The sequence below is a fragment of the Myotis yumanensis genome, unplaced genomic scaffold (assembly GCF_028538775.1).
Source record: "Myotis yumanensis isolate MYYU_CA2020_CCGP unplaced genomic scaffold, mMyoYum1.0.hap1 SCAF_1, whole genome shotgun sequence".
Taxonomy (NCBI): domain Eukaryota; kingdom Metazoa; phylum Chordata; class Mammalia; order Chiroptera; family Vespertilionidae; genus Myotis; species Myotis yumanensis.
The window spans coordinates 169,538,193-169,558,123 of NW_027223752.1; the positions used below are offsets into that span (position 1 = coordinate 169,538,193).

Below are 19,931 nucleotides of genomic sequence, written 5' to 3' on the forward strand. Positions count from 1 at the left end.
TTCTAGATGAATTCTATTTTGGTCTAAGAGTATATATTGTATAATTTCTATTATTTTAAATATGTTAAGGTGTGTTCTATGATCCAAAATATGGTCTACCTTGGTAAATATCCTGTGTGAACTTGAGCAAAATGTGTAACTGCTGCCATTGAAGAAAGTAGTCTACACATATCAATTATATCTAGTTGAGTAATGGTGCCATTGAGTTCAACTATACTCTTCCTGTTCTGCTTGCTAGATCTGTCCATTATTAATAGGTGGGTGCCAACAATATTAGTGGATTCATCTTTTCCCCTCTCCAGTTATATTAGATTTTGACTCACATTTTGGTGCTCTGTTTTTAGGCACATCACATTAAAGATTGTTATATCTTCATGGAGAATCATCTCCTTTATCATTATTTAATGCCTCTCTTTACCATGATAATTTTCTTTTCTCTGAAGTCTGTTCACTATGAGGTTAATATAGATACTCCAGCATTCTTTGGCTTGGTATTAGCATGGTATGTCTTTTTCTATTCCTTTACTTTTAATCTATATCTGTCTTTATATTTAAAATAGGTTTCTTGTAGATAGTATATACTTGGCCTTGTTTTTTGATATGCTCTGATAATCTCTGCCTTTTAATTGGTGTATTTAGATCATTAGCACTTAAATTGATTATTAATATAGTTGGATTAATATCTACAATATTTGCTCCTGTTTTCTATTCATTGCCTTTATTCCTGTATTTGTCTTCCATTCTCTTTCTAACTTTTGTGGTTTTAACTGAGCATTTAATATAATTCTGTTTTCTTCTTAGCATATCCATTATTTTTTTTTAAAATTTTCCTTAGTGGTTGCCCTAGACTTTGCAATAAACCTTTACAAATCCACTGTCAGAGTCCACTTTTGAATGCCATTGTGTAGCTTCATGGGTAGTGCAAGTACCTTATAATAAAAAAGTATTCCTCCCTTCTAGTCCCTTGTGTCATTACTCTCAGTTATTTTACATATATAAACTATGATCATTATTTATTGTTGCTGCTATTGTTTTGAACAAACTGCTCTGTTAGATCAATTATGGATAAGAAAAATAAGTTTTCACTTTATCTTTATTTATTCTTTTTCTAATTCCCTCCCTCCCTCCCTCCCTCCCTCCCTCCCTCCCTTCCTTTCTTCCTTTCTTTCTTTCTTTCCCAGTTTTTTATCTATATGATTTTCTTTCTCTCTGTTAAAGTTCTTAAATATTTCTTAAAAGGCAGGTGTATTGGCAACATCTTCCCTCACTTTCTGTTTTTCTGAGGACGTCTTTATTTCTTCTTCTCTTTGAAGGATAATTTTGCTGGGTACAGAATTCTATATTAGTGATTCTTTTTCTTTTTTTTCCTTTTTTTTTGTTAAGGTATTACAAATGTGGATTATTTTTCTTTCAACACTTTAAATATTTCAGCTCCCTATCTTTTTGCTTGCGTGGTTTCTGTGAAGAAATTGTGTGTAATTCTTATTTTTACTCCTTATAGATAATGTGTTTTGTTTCTTTCGAGATTTTTTTCTGTATGTTTGGTGTTCTTAAGTCTGAGTATGATATGCTTAGATGTAGGTGGTTGTTTTTTGTTTGGTTGTTTTTTTGCATTTATTCTGCTTGGTGTTTTCTGAGCTTCCTTGATGTGTGGTTTGTGCTCTGAAATCAATTTAGAAGAAATTCTTAGTCATTTATTGCTTCAAATATTACTTCTGTTTTTCTCTCTTTCTTTGTATGCCTTTTGTAGTTGTCCCATAGTCTTTGGATATTCTGTTCTATGTTTCTCCAATCTTTTTTCTTGGCTTTTCAATTCTGAAAGTTTCTGTTGACATATCCTCAAGCTCAGAGAATTTTTCTCCTCAATTCTATTAGTGAGCCCATATTCTTCATTTTTATTATTGTTTTTGACCTCTAGTATTTCTTTTTTTTTTTCCTTAGAATTTCCATCTCTGTGCCCATTTGTTCTGTTATGCTTTCTACTTTATTCATTACAGCCCTTGACATATTAATAATTGTTATTTTAAATTCCTGGCCTAATAATCCAAAATCCCTGCCATGTTTTAGTCTGGTTCTAGTACTTGCTCTCTCTTTAAATGTAATTTTTTCTTTTTGCTTTGTAATTTTTTTGTTGAAAGCCATACATGATGTACTGAAAGAAAATGTGCAAATAGGCCTTTAATGATGTGGTAGGAGGGTATGGGGTGAGGGGAAGCTTTCCATAAAGTCCTGTGATGAGGTCTTAGTCTTTCAGCGAGCTGTGTCCTGGACTGTAAAATTCACAAGTGCTTCTCTCCTTATTTTTCACCCTCTTAGGTGGGGAAGGATGGCTAGAGGGGGCTAGAGTTTGTTGTCTCCCTTTTACCAGGTTGGTTAGGCTCTGATAAAACCCCAGCAAGCAAGGCTGATAAAATAATTTCTCTTGGGGGCATATCTTAAGAAAAACAGAATGCTCTGGTGTATTTTAATATGGTTCCTTTCCCGCTCCCCCTGATAAAATTATGAGGGAATTGTTCTCCAGTCTTCAATATGAGAACTTGGTAGGCTCCTGGAGGCAAAACTCAAAAAAGTGTGGATGACCCCCTGAGACTGGGCACCTTTGAAGTTTTTAACTCTCAGACTTGTCCAAACCAAACCTCCAGTTATTCATTAGTTACAGTTTAGGTTTTCTTAACTTAGTACTGGTTACTGTGGAGCTTCCAGCTCATGGGTTTCTGCTTTGGTAAATGGCGAATCTCTGTATTCACCGGTCTATCTCTCCAGTTATGGAGGCAGCACATTTCCCTGTCATCTCAATTCTCTGATGAATCTAAGAAGACCTATTGATTTTGTTTGTTCAACTTTTCACCTTTGTAAAACAAAACTTTTTTAGGATGGAGTGACAACTTCAAGCTCCTTACATGGCAAAGCATTACTTAGAAGTCTTTTATTTCTTTGACCCATGGATTTTTGAAATATACATGTATAATTTTTTTTAATTAACTTTATTTTTTAGAGCAATTTTAAATTAACAGAAAAATTGAATAGCTAATACATAATGTTTCCATATTCCCCTGTCCCCCACACATGCAAAGCCTCACCCATTATCAATATCCTCCACAAGAGTGGTACATTTGTGAACTTGCTTCAACACATCATCATCACCCAAAGTCTATGTAGTTTACAGCTTACTCATAGTGTTGTATATTCTATGGTTTTTGACAAATATATAATGACTAGAGGCCCGGTGCACAAAAATTTGTGCACTTGGGGGGGGTTTCTCAGCTCAGCCTGCACCCTCTCACAGTCCGGGACCTCTCGGGGGATGTCTACCTGCCAGCTTAGACCTGCTCCCCAGGGGATCAGGCCTAAGCTGGCAGTCAGACATCCCTCTGGCAGCTGTGGAGCCCTCAGGGGATGTTCAACTAATGTTATAGGCCCAGTCCCCATGGGGAGTGGGCCTAAGCCATTAGTCAGACATCCTTAGTGCTACTGCGGAGGCGGGAGAGGCTCCCACCACTGCCATTACCCTGGCCAGCCATGAGCCAACTTCTGGCTGAGCGGCGCTCCCCCTATGGAAGTGCACTGACCACCAAGGGGCAGCTTCTGCATTGAGCGTCTGCCCCCTGGTGGTAAGTGCAAGTCATAGCGACCGGTCATTCCCAGTTGTTCGGCCATTAGGGTCAACTTGCATATTACCCTTTTATTATATAGGATATGTATCTACAGAGAAGCTACAGAGTAGCTTCACCACCCTAAAAATCCTCTGTTCTCTGCCTATGTATCCCTTTCTAAACCCTGGCAATTATCGATCCTTTTACTGTCTCCATAGTTTTGCCTTTTTGAGAATGTCATTTAGTTGGAATCATACAATAAGTAGCCTTTACAGATTGTCTCCTTTCCCTTTATAATATGCACTTAAGTTTCCTCCCTGTATTTTTATGACTTGGTAGTTCATTTCTTCTTAGCACTGAATATTTTTTTTTTTCAGAACATTTTTATTTTTATTTTTTTTATTTTTATTTTATTTTTATTTTTTTTATTGCTTAAAGCATTACAAAGGGTATTACATATGTGTCCTTTTTTTTCCCCACCCTTGACAATACCCCGGCTTCCCCTACCCCCCAGTGTCTTATGTCCATTGGTTATGCTCATATGCATGCATACAAGTCCTTCAGTTGATCTCTTACCCCCCTCCCTCCTGCCCCCCAACCCTCCCCGGCCTTCCCGCTGCAGTTTGACAATCTGTGTGAGGCAGCTCTGCCTCTGTATCTATTATTGTTCAAAAGTTTATAATGGTCTCTATTATCCATGAATGAGTGAGATCATGTGGTATTTTTCCTTCATTGACTGGCTTATTTCACTTAGCATAATGCTCTCCAGCTCCATCCATGCCGTTGCAAATTGTAAGAGTTCCTTCTTTTTTACAGCAGCATAGTATTCCATTGTGTAGATGTACCACAGTTTTCTAATCCATTCATCTGCTGATGGGCACTTAGGCTGTTTCTAGATCTTAGCTATGGTGAATTGTGCTGCTATGAACATCGGGGTGCATATATCCTTTCTGATTGGTGTTTCTATTTTCTTGGGATATATTCCTAGAAGTGGGATCACAGGGTCAAATGGGAGTTCCATTTCCAGTTTTTTGAGGAAACTCCATACTGTCTTCCATAGTGGCTGCACCAGTCTGCATTCCCACCAGCAGTGCACAAGCTTAGCACTGAATATTATTCCATTGTCTAAGTATACCACAGTACATTTATCCACTTACCTATTGAAGGATACGTTGGTTGCTTCTGGGTGTTAACAATTGTGAATAAAACTGCTATAAACATCCATGGGAGTGTTTTCGTGTGGACATTACTTTTCAACTCCTTTGGGTAAATACCAAGTGGTGTGATTGCTGGATCATGTATTAAGTGCATGTTTAATTTTGTAAGAAACTACCAAAATGTCTTCTATAAAGTGGCTTTACCATTTTGCATTCTCATTAGCATAAATAAAGAGTTTTGTTGCTCCACATCTTTGCCAGCATTTGGTGGTGTCAGTGTTTTAAATTTTTACTATTCTAGTAGTTGTGCAGTTATTTTAATTTACATTTCCTTGATGACATATGATGGGGAACATCTTTTCATATGCCTATTTGCCATCTGTTTATCTTCTTTTTTTTTAATTAAAAAAAAAACTTTGACACTATTACCGATGTCCCCATCCCCTCCACCCCTCTTCTCCCACCTCCATCCAGCCCCTGTCACCCCTCCCTTGGCCTTCACCACTCTGTTGTCTGTGTCCATGGGCTATGCATATATGTTTTCTGGCTAATCTCTTCACCTTCTTTCATCTAGTTCCCCCCACCTTATCTCCGCTCTGACCTCTGTTAATCTGTCCATGTATCCAGGCCTCTGCGCTTCTATTTTGTTTGTCAGTTTATTTTGTTCATTAGATTCCACATATGAGTGAAATCATATAGTATTTGTCTTTCTCTGACTGACTTATTTCATTTAGCATATAATCTCCAGGTCCACCCATGTTGTGGCACAGGATAAGAAATATTTTTACATTCACAAAAATATTCCTTCTTTTAAACAGCTGTGGTACTATTGTGTATATGTACCAGAGCTTTTAAAAAATATATAATTTTTAGAGATGAAGGAAAGGAGAGGGAGACAGAGATATGATGACAGACTCATCAGTCAGCTGCCTCCTGCACACCCACTACTGGGGATTGAGCCCGCAACCCAGGCATTGAACCTGTGCCTAACGGAATCGAACCTATGACCTCTTGGTGCATGGGTAGATGCTTAACTGCTGAGCCACACCAGCCAGGCTACCACAGATTTTTTATCTACTCATCTACTGATGGATACTTGGGCTATTTCCAGATCTTGGCTATTGTAAATAATGCTGCTATGAATATATGCATATATTCTTTCTGATTGGTGTTTTGGGATTCTTAGGGTATAGTCTCATAAGTGGGACCACTGGGTCATAAGGCAGACCCTTTTTGTGTGAAACTTCCGTACTGTTTTTCCCACTAACAGTGCCAGAGAGTTCTTTTTTCTCCACATCCTGGCCAGCATCTGTTTATTTTATTAGTGATAGCCACTCTGACAGTTGTGAGATGATATCTCACTGTGGTTTCATATATATTCGTTAGCTCACTTTTTAGTTGAGTTGTTTGTGTTCTTATTTTGGGGCTTAAGTGTTCTTTAACCTTCAAAGGGGACATTTATGACCTATTGTCCCTAGCTTTGGGGATTAAGCAGACACTCTGAGTCATTTTTCTTCTCTTTATTATACTTTATGTGATTATCTCACGGGATTGGAACATCCTTAGTCTTGGTATACCATGGCATTCTAATGAGTTTACTTACCAACTTCATACATTTAGAGATGAAGGAAATAGTGTCAGATGGACCAAAAGCCCCTATTGGCCTCCTGCAGCAGAACATTGACCCTGCACGTCATTTAACCTCTGTTAGGCTTTCTTTGTCTCTTTAAACCAGGGAACTATCACTTGATCTAATTGATCTGAATTCTGGGGAGTATCAAAAGAGATGATCAAAATGGGATCCATTTATACAGTATAAAGCTAAAGAAACAGGTAACTTTTTAAAAATTATATTTGATATTGTGCCTTTAAATTACATAAGTTGATAAATTTTATAAGTATTTCAAAATAAGATTTATTCTTCCTAGAAATTGTGAACAAAAATTATCCTATAACAAAATGAAACTTCATCATATCACCTGTGCCAATGCCAATTTTAGACAGAATACTTTTTAGGGCTTTGCATTTGCTTTAAGCTCTGTTTTCAAAGTGACATAATCCAAATGGTGTCATGTTTGTGTCCTGGAATGAAAGGAGGAATGATGTTTCATTCTTTAAAATATTTCTTTAAAAAATATATTTTTTACTGATTTCAGAGAGGAAGGGAGAGAGAGAGAAACATCAATGATGAGAGGATCAGTGATGGACTGCCTCCTACACGCCCACTACTACAGATTGAGCCTGAAACCTGGGCATGTGCCCTGACCTGGAATCGAACTGTGACCTCCTGGCTCATAGGTCGATGCTCAACTACTGAGCAACACCGGCTGGGCTAAAATATTTCTTTCTTTCTTTTTTTTTTTTTAATATATTTTATTGATTTTTTACAGAGAGGAAGGGAGAGAGATAGAGAGCTAGAAACATCGATGAGAGAGAAACATCGATCAGCTGCCTCCTACACATCTCCTACTGGGGATGTGCCCGCAACCCAGGTACATGCCCTTGACCGGAATTGAACCTGGGACCCTTCAGTCCGAAGGCCAACTCTCTATCCACTGAGCCAAACCAGTTTCGGCTAAAATATTTCTTAATAGAATAACAGAATATATCGAAACACATTTGCTGGCATGACCTTTCCTTTGACTTTGCTTAATTGGATCTCTGGGATTTACAAAAAAATTCCTTTGCCATTCTTGCAGCCATAGTCATGTTATCAGTTTGAACAGACCAGGGCTGGCTATCTATTTCCATGCATTATGGTATATTATTTGAATTAGAGTTTTGTTGCTATCAAAAGTAAGAATGCTTCTGGAGTGAGGAAGCCTTTGAATCAGCCAGAAACTTTCCCCTTAAATATTAACATGTTCAACTGCAAGGAGACCAAGAGCCAGGAGAGGAGTGTTTTGGTCCTATCTGCCACTACCGTATATAACAGACAAATCACCCGACTTGTTTGGACCCTTTACCTCAAAGGCTTGTCCCTAACTCCAAAATGCTAGCTTTATGAAAAATACTGGTTCTTAAAAGGTAAAATATCGTCCTGTGTCTACAGATTCACACACTTGCAGGGCCATTATAAAGCAAAACAATTTGGATTTGGTGAGGGAAGAACTTCTCTTCAAAGACTTTCTCCTAAATAAGGAAATAAGGCAGATAACGTCAACACAAGAATAAGCCAGTCTATTTTATGCAATGCGAAATTCTCTGTGTCAGCTTCCTAGGATCAGAGTAACATTTTATTGCAAAATGGGAGTCGAGAGGCCACGTGACTACTGTGTTATTTTTTCGGTACCCTCGCATTGTTCGGGATGACCATCTACTTATTTATTTTTTTAAAAATATATTTTTATTGATTTCAGAGAGGAAGGGAAAGGGAGAGAGAAAGCGAGAGAAACACCAGTGATGAGAGAGTCATTGATCGGCTGCCTCCCGCACACCCCACACTGGGGATGGAGCCCGCAAGCCCTGCAGGTGCCCTGACCTGGAATCCAACCCTGACCTCCTGGTTCATAGGTCAACACTCAACCACCCAGCCAGCCAGCCGGGCAGGCCAACCATCTATTTAACTCATTTGATGCTTCTAACAACCTGAAAAAGTACTGTCTACATTTTTTTTCAGTTCAGGAAACAGAGGTATTAGATAGTTTGTGGATTGCCGAGTCCCACAGATCGCGGCAGAAGATTTTAAACTTGCCTGCGCGTGTAGGGAAGGTTTCAGGGCCCTAGGAGCCTCCTCTGCGGGGCTTCACGAAACAGAAGGTCTTAGTCCACTAAGATGACTAGCGAACGGGCCGGTCGTTCTCTGGACCCGGCCCCATGCTGCGGGCTGTACACGGATTTCTCAGCCCTGAAAACAACCCCACGAATGAGGTACCTTTAGTAATTGCTTACTCCTTCAAGGGCGGGGTACTTCGAGGCCACCGGGGAGCTGCAGGGGGTGGGCGTCACCGCCTCCAGGCGGACCTAGCAGAGTGGTGGGGGCATGAGGAAGTTGGGGGAACGAAAGTGGTGGGGTGTCTCGGTGTTTCGCTTCCCTGAAGCAGAGAGAAGCCTCTCTAGCTGTGGTCTCCGCAGTCCCAGAGCTCCCCCGGACTGTGCGCCACTTTGCCCCCAGGGCCTGTGTGCACCGATCACCGCGCACGGCTGCGTCTCCCGTTCTGATACCGGAGCAGCAGGCATGAGCACTGAGGCGGGCGCCGAGCTCAGCGCCAGGAGCCCGAGCTGAGCCAAGGGGCTGGCGTTCCGCACCCGCGCCCACTCCGCGTCCCTGCAGCTCAGCTGACCTGCGGGCGGGGCGGGGCCGCGGCTGGAAGGGCTGGCGCCTGGGCTCCCAGCTCGCTCGCCTTGGCTTCCGTGGCCTCCCGCAGCGCGGGCACCGACACCTCCCTCCGGGTCCCAGCATGCGGCCCTGCCTGCTCCTGCTGCTCGCGCTGTGCGGTGCGGACCCCACGGCCGCCGCGCGCAGCCTTAGCTTGCGGGGAAGTTGGAGGATCCGCAACGGGAACGGCTCTCTGGAGCTGCCCGGGGAGGTCCCCGGCTGCGTGCACACCGCCTTGCTCCAGCGCAACCTCATCCAGGTACCGTGAGTGGCCGCCCCCGCGAGCCCGCGCCCGCCTTCCCTTCGTGGTGGGAGGCCCGGGACCCGCCTGGGAGCCCCCTGCCCCAGGCTCTTCTCCTCTGTTGGGCACAGACTTCCCCTACGCAGCTTGTGGTCTTTGGGGGGCACTGCCAAGGCAGCGTATGTGCTGTTGAAGAAGCGCACCGCTGGGGCCCCGGCTGGATGGAGGCTGACCCGCGCCCCGTCCTCAGTAACTGGAAAGCGGAAGTTTCCTTAGGGCACGGGCCTTGCTACTTGTGGTGCACTTACCGCCTCAGTTCTCCACTGAAGCGTGGATGGAAAGGACGTGCTGTCACCCATAAAGCCTAAGGCGGGGATTACTGTTTCAGCTACCTGGATGCTGCAGGGGACTATTGTGTTTTGCTAAGTAAATGCTAACTATGTTTAGTAACGTGTCTCAGGGTTTCATTTTCGCGGTTAGGCCTCAGGGAGTCAGATTTAGGATTTTGCAGCACATGGGTTGAGGAGACAGACCTGCAAGTGTAAGGTTAGGGATGGTCAGTGCAGGTGTGAAGGCTGCATAACTTTTAAAGCTGATGGGGATTTGAAGAAAGTTGCTCTTTCTTTTCAAGGCATGCGATGTGCGTGTGTTTAATAGATGCTCTAATTTTTTTTTATTAAATCTTTATTGTTCAGATTACATTTGTTCCTCTTTTTTTCGCCCCATAACTCCCCTCCTCCCAGTTCCCACCCCACCCTCCGCCCTCACTCCCCACCCACTGTCCTCATCCATAGGTGCACGATTTTTGTCCAGTCTCTTCCCACATCTCCCATTCCCCTTTCCCCCCCAAGAATAGTCAGTCCATTCCCTTTCTATGTCCCTGATTCATTATAATCACCAGTTCATTCTGTACATCAGATTATTTATTCACTTGATTCTTAGATTCACTTGTTGATAGATGCATGTTTGTTGTTCACAATTTGTATCTTTACCTTTTTCTTCTTCCTCTTCTTAAAGGATACCTTTCAGCATTTCGTATAATACTGGTTTAGTGGTGATGAACTCCTTTAGCTTTTCCTTATCTGTGAAGCTCTTTATCTGACCTTCAATTCTGAATGATAGCTTTGCTGGATAAAGTAATCTTGGTTGTAGGTTCATGGTATTCATCACTTTGAATATTTCTTTTTTTTTTTTTTTTCGCTAAAAGTATTACAAAGTGTATTACATAAGTGTCCTTTTTTCCCCCCGCCCTTGACAGACCCCTGCCCTCCCTTACCCCCCAGTGTCTTATGTCCATTAGTTATGGTTATATGGATGCATACCAGTCCTTCAGTTGATCTCTTAATCCCCTCTCTCCTCCCCCCCAACCCTCCCTGGCCTTCCCACTGCAGTTTGACAATCAGTTTGAGGCAGCTCTGCCTCTGTATCTATTATTGTTCAAAAGTTTGTAATGGTCTTTATTATCCATGAATGAGTGAGATCATGTGGTATTTTTCCTTCATTGACTGGCTTATTTCACTTAGCATAATGCTCTCCAGTTCCATCCATGCTGTTGCAAATGGTAAGAATTCCTTCTTTTTTACAGCAGCATAGTATTCCATCGTGTAGATGTACCACAGCTTTCTAATCCATTCATCTACTGATGGGCACTTAGGCTGTTTCCAGATCTTAGCTATGGTGAATTGTGCTGCTATGAACATCGGGGTGCATATATCCTTTCTGATTGGTGTTTCTGGTTTCTTGGGATATATTCCTAGAAGTGGGATCACAGGGTCAAATGGGAGTTCCATTTCCAATTTTTTGAGGAACCTCCATACTGCCTTCCATAGTGGCTGCACCAGTCTGCATTCCCACCAGCAGTGCACAAGTGTTCCTTTTTCTCCACATCCTCTCCAGCACTTGTCGTTTGTTGATTTGTTGATGATGGCCATTCTGACAGGTGTGAGATGGTACCTCATTGTTGTTTTGATTTGCATCTCTCGGATGATTAGTGACTTTGAGCATGTTTTCATATGTCTCTTGGCTTTCTGAATGTCCTCTTTTGAAAGGTGTCTATTTAGATCCTTGGCCCATTTTTTGATTGGATTGTTTATCTTCTTTTTGTTAAGTTGTATGAGTTCCCTATAAATTTTGGAGATTAAGCCCTTATCAGATATGACGTTGGCAAATATGTTTTCCCACGAGGTGGGTTTTCTTGTTGTTTTGTTGGTGGTTTCTTTTGCTGTGCAGAAGCTTTTTATTTTGATGTAGTCCCATTTGTTCAGTTTCTCTTTAGTTTCAACTGCCCTAGGAGCTGTATCAGTGAAGAAATTGTTTTGGCATATGTCTGAGATTTTGCTGCCTTTGTATTCTTCTAGAATTTTTATGGTTTCCTGTCGTACATTTAAGTCCTTTATCCATTTTGAGTTTATTCTTGTGTATGGTGTAAGTTGGTGGTCTAGTTTCATTTTCTTGCATATATCTGTCCAATTTTCCCAACACCATTTATTGAAGAGACTATCTTGGCTCCATTGTATGTTCATGCCTCCTTTGTCAAAAATTAATTGAGCATATTGGTTCGGGCTAATTTCTGGACTCTCTATTCTATTCCACTGATCTATATGTCTGTTCTTGTGCCAGTACCAGGCAGTTTTGAGAACAGTGGCTTTGTAATACAGCTTGATATCTGGCATTGAGATCCCACCTACTTTGTTTTTTCTCACTTTGAATATTTCTTGCCATTCCCTTCTGGCCTGCAGTTTCTGTTGAGAAATCAGCTGACAGTCTTATGGGTACTCCCTTATAGGTAACTGACTTTTTTTCTCTTGCTGCTTTTAAGATTCTCTCTTTGTCTTTTGCTCTTGGCATTTTTAATTATGATGTGTCTTGGTGTGGTCCTCTTTGGATTCCTTTTGTTTGGGGTTCTCTGCGCTTCTTGGACCTGTAAGTCCATTTCTTTCACCAGGTGGGGGAAGTTTTCTGCCATTATTTCTTCAAATAGGTTTTCAATATTTTGCTGTCTCTCCTCTTCTGGCACCCCTATAATTCTGATATTTGTACGCTTGAAGCTGTCCCAGAGGCTCCTTACACTATCTTCGTATTTTCGGATTCTTTTTTCATTTTGCTTTTCCGGTTGGGTGTTTTTTGCTTCTTCGCATTTCAAATCTTTGACTTGATTCTTGCGCTCCTCTGGTCTGCTATTGGGTGTCTGTATAATATTCTTTATTTCAGTCCGTGTATGCTTAATTTCTAGTTGGTTCTTTATCATAGCATCGAGGGTCTCATTAGTTTTTGTGAGGCTCTCATCAAGTTTATTGGCTGCTTCTAGCACATTATTGCAAGCCCTCAAAATTTCATCTTTTAGCTCTATATCCTCCATTTCTGTCATGTTTTTTTGTCTCCGCATTTTTTATGCTTTCTTGGTGCACCCCCTTGTGGTCTTTGTGCTCAGTCTTGTTCTAGTTGAGCTTTGATTGTTGTAGTTAATACTAGAGGGATTTGACCACCAGGCCGACTGGCTGTGAGAATCAGCTGTGGGAAAACTTCTGTCCTCTGGAGAGGTGCTAATCTAGCCTTTGCCTGAGGTGATCCGGCAAATAGCTCTGCGCAGGGCTTGGGTGGGGCGGGCTCAACAGGGCGGGCGGAGGGAGCAGTTATGGCTGCTCTCAGTCCCGTTCCCAGAGGCTCTGCTTCTCAGAACCCCAGCAAAGGCTGCAAACCTCGGAGAGAAAGCTGCCCTCACATTTCAACTGATGCCAGACAATCCCGCTTCTCCCGTTTGAGTCTGAGTCCCTAGAGACTCGCCGGGATCTGGAGCTCAGAGTCTGAGACTCTCTCCCGATTGAAAACGACAACCGCGCCCTCAGCCACCAGCCCGCTTTGCGCGCACACCTCGGTACCTTTATATTTTCCACACTGCGCCTCCTCTGAGCTTCGGTATGCTGTTCTCTTTCCTTCTAGTTGAAGAGTCTCTCCTCAGCCAGCTTTCCTGTGGTTCTGGGTGATGTCCGTTCTGTCTTTTAGTTGTATTTTTGAAGTGTTTGTTTGTGGCAGCAATCTCAGGTGTTTACCTATGCCGCCATCTTGGTCTCTCTAGATGCTCTAATTTATAGACGTGTGGAGGACATTTTCCTGATTGATTGCCAGTGTGTGCAGATGTTTGCAGACTCTCACCTTCCGCTGTCTTCATGGTTCCACCTGCCTCAGGTCATTTTCCCATTCTATTGATTATCTTTGGCTGGGACAAGATGCACATTTAAAAATATATATATTTTTATTGACTTCAGAGAAGAAGGGAGAGGGAGAGAGAGCTAGAAACATCAATGATGAGAGAATCATTGATCAGCTGCTTCCTGCACGCCTACACTGGGGAAGGAGCCAGCAACTTAGGCATGTGCCCTGACTGGGAATCCAGCCCTGACCTCCTGGTTTATAGGTCTATGCTCAACCACTGAACCAGGCTGGCGGGGCAAGGTGTACTTACTAAGTAGTTTGCATGCATAGTCTCATTCCTTATAAGAACTCTATGGAACGCGTCTTTGCATTAGCCGGGAGCAGTTAGGAGAACTTATCCAAGATCACACAGCAACAAAGTGGCAGAAATGGAATTCTAACCCAGGCTGGCCTGACTCCATAGCCTGGGTTCTGTACTATTCTGCTCTTACGCTGGTGTTTTGAAAAACCATGTATTTTTGAAGCACTGTGGTTCACAGACAGGAGTATCATCCAAATTTTACTTAAATGACAAGATGGTCAACTAGGGTTATTTTCTGCATTAGCTTTTTTTCAAGAATGTAAGTCAGAAAGGAAGTGTATTTGACACTGTCTACAGTCCAGTTTATTTTTTAAGTAAATAATTCTCCAACTTACGTACTTTATTTTTAGTTACTCAATCTGTGGCATAGACCACGGCTGACTTTGGCACCCTGAGGCTTGAGAACGCCTGTGTGCATCGCAGGGCCTCTCCTTGCCTCTTTGCACTGGTGGAATGAAGCCAATGGGAAATCATTAGTGACTTTAGCAAAGCAGATCCGTGTTACAGGGCCACATATCAGGAAACAGTGTTCAGTAACTAGTTTCCTCGTGGGAATAGCTTACAGTGCCTATTAAATCTGTTCATAAATTCTTAGGAAAACTTTGTTTCAATAAGGTGGATGTGGGTCTTAAATGGTAGTGGGATGAGAGATGGGGGAGCTTTCTGGGGCTTGGAGAACTCCAAGCCAATTGACAGTAATCATCAAAATCAGTGTCATTGTTAAATACTGTGATGTTATAACACCTGCTTTATTACATTCCTTTTTGGCGTTGACCTCAGGAGATATTCTAGAGTTTAGAGCAGACACTGGCCCAGATACTGTGTTTACATGAGAACTTGAAGCACATCTTGCCGAAGACACTCATTCATTTATTCATTTACCTAATTATCTCATAAGTATTTATTCAATACCTCCAAGGTGGCAGGCACTTTCCCAAGTGCTTGATAGCGAATGTTTAAGAAAACAAAGCCTTTGCCCAATAGAAAATCTCTAGTGGAAGAGAGACAATAAACAGATTAATATATAATATAATGACAGGTGATACCCTGAAGGAAAATAAAGGAAGAGGAAGTGAAGGTCGATTGGGAAGGATTGCTACTTTTAAAAAGTCGTTAAAGAGAGGCATTTGATAAAGTGACTTTTTAAAGCAGAGGTCTTTTTGATGAGGTCAGTTTTAAGAAGTGCATTCCCAGCAAAGAGAGAAAAAAAGACAGGGATAGGGAAGGGAGGGTGCTTGAAAGTTCCAGGAATATGTAAGCAGGCCAGTGTGGCAGGAGCCCTGTGAGCCAAGAGGGTGAGAGAATGAGTTCAAAGGAGGTGGGGAAGCAGATCATGCTGGACTTGTCAGCCATGGGGAACACTTTGGATTTTAATCTGCAGGTGATGGCAAGTTATTGGGTGTTTTGAGCTTGGACTTGCATGATTAGATTTGCCTTTTAGAAGGTATTTTTAACTGTTGTGTGAAGACTACAATGCATCAGAGTGGAAGCATGGAGGCCAGGTAGGGGATTATTACAGTTGTCTGGGCAAGAGATAATTCCTGGCTTGGGCCAGGGTGGTAGCAGGGAAGTGATTGTGAGAACACATTTTAAACATGGAACACACAAGATTTGTTCAGCTGGATTAGTTGATAGATTGAATGTGAGGTGGGAGAGAAAGAGGAGTCAAGGAAAAGTTAAGGATTTGCCAGTCTGAGTAGTTGGTTAAATGGAATGGATTGGTATTTACTGAGAGGCTCTGTGGCCAGCCTTGGGTGTTCGTAAGTGATTGTGTGTTTCCTATACAGAATCTAAACCTTAGGCGTCTTAGCCCTCTCCTAGAGGTAATCATTCATTCATTCATCCTACTATTATGCCATACACTAAAAGAGGCATTAAAAAAAACAAGGGAGACTCAGCTCTATTTTGTGGGAGGCCACATTATAGTGAGGCAGAAAACCTAATTAATAACCTTATGATAAGTGCATAGATTAGGGGACTCTTAGGGATGTTCTCAGCTTTTCCGTGCAATTCCTTGGTGGTGTAACTTTGGAAAGCCTTTCTAAAAAAAAAAAAGAAAAAAAAAAAAAAGATTTTCAGCCCTAACCAGTTTGGCTCAGTGGATAGAGCGTTGGCCTATGGACTGAAGGGTCCCAGGTTCGATTCTGGTCAAGGGCATGTACCTTGGTTGCAGCACATCCCCACTGGGGGGTGTGCAGGAGGCAGCTAATCGATGTTTCTCTCTCACCGATGTTTCTAACTCTATCCCTCTCCCTTCCTCTCTGTAAAAAATCAATAAAAAATATATTAAAAAAAAAAAAAAAAGACTTTCAGTGTGCCAAAATTAGAAAATATAGAAAAGTAAGGAGAAGAGAACTTGGAAACCCGATTTCCAGAGATACTACTACTATAAAATTTAAAAATACACTACATCCATTTGGAAGTTTTCGGTGTATACAGATTTATCGTAAGAATTTATATATTCAGTTTAACAACCTTTTTATACTAAATATTTTGTGACAGTTTTACATGCAGTATAGATATTTCTACAAACCATGTTTAATGGCTCTTTTAAAAAGTCCATTGTGTACACTTGCCATCATTTGTTTTCTTAGACAAATTTTTAGAAGTGGAATTGCTGATTCAAAAGGTATGCACTTTTTTAGTCTTTTAATATGCACTTCCAAGTTTGTTCTCCATAAAAGCTGTACTAGCTTTATACTCTCATCATCATTTTAGCAGAATGCTTATTTTAGGTGCAGATTTGGATATTATTTTAAAAAATCAAAACAAAACAATGTACTTTCTAGTGGGGTTAAACATATTTTATATTTTTAATATGTTTATTGGTGATTTGGGGTTACTCATTTATGGGTTTTCATCTATTTTTCTATTGGCTATTCATCTTTAAAACAGATTTGTTAGAACTCTTGTTATTTAATTTTAAAAAAAACTTTCCCATTTGTTAATGATTATTTTGTCATACTTTTAAAGTTCTACATATTGAAATCTTACAAAGTTTTTTTCTTTTATGATTGTTTCTGTCTTTGGGATTATGCTTAGAAAGTAATCCACTCTCTTCCAATTAAATAAATATTTACACATGTTTTATCCTTTTAATATCTTTATAGTTCCTTTCTTATATTTAAAAAAGTTTTAATTTTATATATTTTTATTGATTTCAGAGAGGAAGGAAGAGAGAGAGATAGAAACTTCAATGATGAGAAGGAATCATTGATCAGCTGCCTCCTGTACGCCCCCTACTGGGGATCGAACCCACAACCTAGTATGTGCCCTTGATCCAAATCAAACCTGGCCCTTCAGTCCGAAGGCTGATGCTCCATCCACTGAGCCAAACCGGCTAGGGCTATATTTAAATTTTTATTTTATTTTATTATTTTTAATTTTTTTTCAATCTTTAATTTCTTTATTGATTAAGGTATTACATATATGTCCTCAACCCCCCATTAACCCTCAACCCCCCTCACTTATGCTCTCACTCCCCTGGTGTCTGTGTCCATTGGTTGGGCTTATATGCATGCATACAATTCCTTTGGTTGATCTCTCCCCCTTACCCCCACCCTCCCTTACTTTCCCTCTGAGGTTTGACAGTCTGATTGCTGCTTCTCTGTCTCTGGATCTGTTTTTGTTCATCAGTTTATGTTGTTCATGATCCTATCTAATAGTAGACAAACATGGTAATTGACCGTACCTTTGCTACGCCTTCCATTGGCTAATCAGTGTGATTTGCAAATTAACTGCCAACAAAGATGGCAGCTAATTTGCATACTGCAGGCAGGGCAGGGCACTGGGAGTTGCCATTCAGGCCCCCGTGTGCGACCCCAGGAGCCGCCGGAAAGCTAGGCCGCAGGCAAGGCAACCCCCCGGGACCCAGGAGCCACCTTTCCTGCGGCCCGTGATTCTGATTGTGATCGGAAAGCCGGGCCGTAGGCAAGGCGGCCCCCTGAAACCCAGGAGCCCATCGGTGAGGTCTGCAGGCAAACTAGCGATCAAGCTATGAAGGGGAGGGTGGGAGGCAGAAGGAGTTACAGGAGCAGCTCTGGCTGGAGACTGAAGACTCCCGCCGGAATGAGGAGCAAAGACTGAAGGCTCCAGCTGCAGTGAAGACTGTGTCCAGAGCAAAGATGGAAGGCAGTGGCCAGAGTGAAGGTCTGGGTCCCGGGTGCCAGAGGAAAACTGGTGCTGGCAGCCAGGGGAAAGAAGGCCTATTGCACGAATCTTCATGCAACAGGCCTCTAGTATTCCATAAATGAATGAGATCATGTGGTATTTATCTTTCTCTGACTGGCTTATTTCACTTAGCATAATGCTCCCCAGTTCCATCCATGCTGTTGCAAATGATAAGAATTCCTTCTTATATTTAAAATTTTGATCCATTGGAATTTTTTAAAAATGGTCAGTCAGTTTTTTTACTCTACGATTTGAATAATGTTTCTTTTGTCTACTAATATAAAACACTAGTGGCCCAGTGCACAGATTCGGGCACATTGAAAGGAAATTAAATAGAAGAAATATTTTAATATCACTATTTGCCCTTTCTCTATAATAGAAGTGTCAACCAAATTTATGATCTACAATGACAAATCGAAACACGTGTGCGATTGGCAACAGAGAGCTTTATTTATATCACGCATGTGCTAGTCAACTTAGCCTTTTATACATATAGAGTAAACTTGCTTATTTAGACCTGCTTTCTGATTTAGCTAAACTTTTTCCAGCCCAGTGAAGTACCCCAACTTCTCTTTCAGGTAATTGTCAGCAACACAGCAGTAAATATCAACATGAAGCAGATTATTATTGTAGATCACGCAGGGAGAACAAAGGATAAAATATTTAACTGCAGCAATGTTTGACTATATTCTGTGCAGTGAGAAAACCTGAAGTCATTTTCAAGTTCCACCATTTCTTACTTCTTTTCAGTGGGGTCAAGGTTCTAAACTTTCTAAATCTCTGTTTCCTGGATAACAAAAAGAAAATAGGATTCCACCAAGTCTCCTATCTACCTACTCTAGGACTTCTGTGAGGATCAAATGAGATGAGGCATGTGAAAACGTTTCACAGACATTTGTTTAAACCATAAAATGTTTGCACCTGGCTATAAAGCAAGTTGTGTTCCTGGGCTGAAGAAATTCCAAGGAGGGTAGCTGCTAGGGAGACGAAGCTGGGTGTTGCTACGTGATGTCATTACCTTGGTGCCCACAGCCACTGTTCCCAGGCTGGGCTGGGCTGTGGGCTGTATTTTGCACCATGGGGTCTTGGCAGCATTCGCTGCAATTTGGTGGGCTGTCACTCTGGGGTGGTGGCAGGGCCTTTGTCCCACTTGGGGGAAGCTGAGTGTTGCTTTATCGGCGCCAGGTTCGCAGTACCATTTCTTTGTAAATGGCCAATGAGAGTCATGGCAGTTACTGCATGAGCATCTGACCCCTCATGGTCAATATGTGTCATAGTGACCGGTTGGATGGTCAGAGGGACACTTTGCATATTAGCCTTTTATATATAGAGATTATTTTTATCATGCATGAAATTCACATATACTGATATTATTTTCTTATTCTCTCTCTGTAAATTCTTTAAAAATAATTATAAATGTTTGATGGTTATTGTACAAAAACTGATGCAGAAAAATATAAAATATAAGGAAGGGAGAAAGCCAATAAAAAAAACATACTATAAAGCAGAGGTAATGGTTGTAAAATTTTTTATGTATATCTTTCCAGATTTTTCTAAGTATATACAAAGAAATCCAATAATATAAAAATGAAATAAATCTTTAAGATGGTTTTGTAAGTAACTTCGTCATTCAAAATATATGGTGAACATCTTTCTGTATCTATGTATTTATAAATATGGATCTAAAATAATTTTTAGTAACCACATAGATTTTGTTATAAAGATGTATGCTTAAAATCTTAAATATAGAAGAAAATATGTTATAAATATATAAATATACACATATACTAAAAATGGTAGGTACCAGATGCTTAGTACTTTTCTCTAAATTTTATCAGTACCTTAATTCTTCACATGTAATTGGGACAGATGGTCAGAGAAGAATATTTTTAGATGTGTAAGTTTATAAAATATAAACTATAAGATTATATCACAGTAG

At 41.0% G+C, this 19,931-nt stretch overlaps 1 protein-coding gene across 1 annotated transcript in view; it reads left to right on the plus strand.

Moving 5' to 3' along the window:
• The first annotated feature begins 9,069 nt into the window (after nt 1-9,069).
• MANBA (mannosidase beta) overlaps nt 9,070-19,931 on the plus strand; it is a 105,255-nt gene continuing 94,393 nt past the window's right edge. The window contains exon 1 of the mRNA XM_070391995.1: nt 9,070-9,327. Within this exon, the coding sequence (XP_070248096.1) occupies nt 9,151-9,327 (177 nt within the window). The 5' untranslated portion in view covers nt 9,070-9,150. The remainder of the gene's footprint in view (nt 9,328-19,931) is intronic.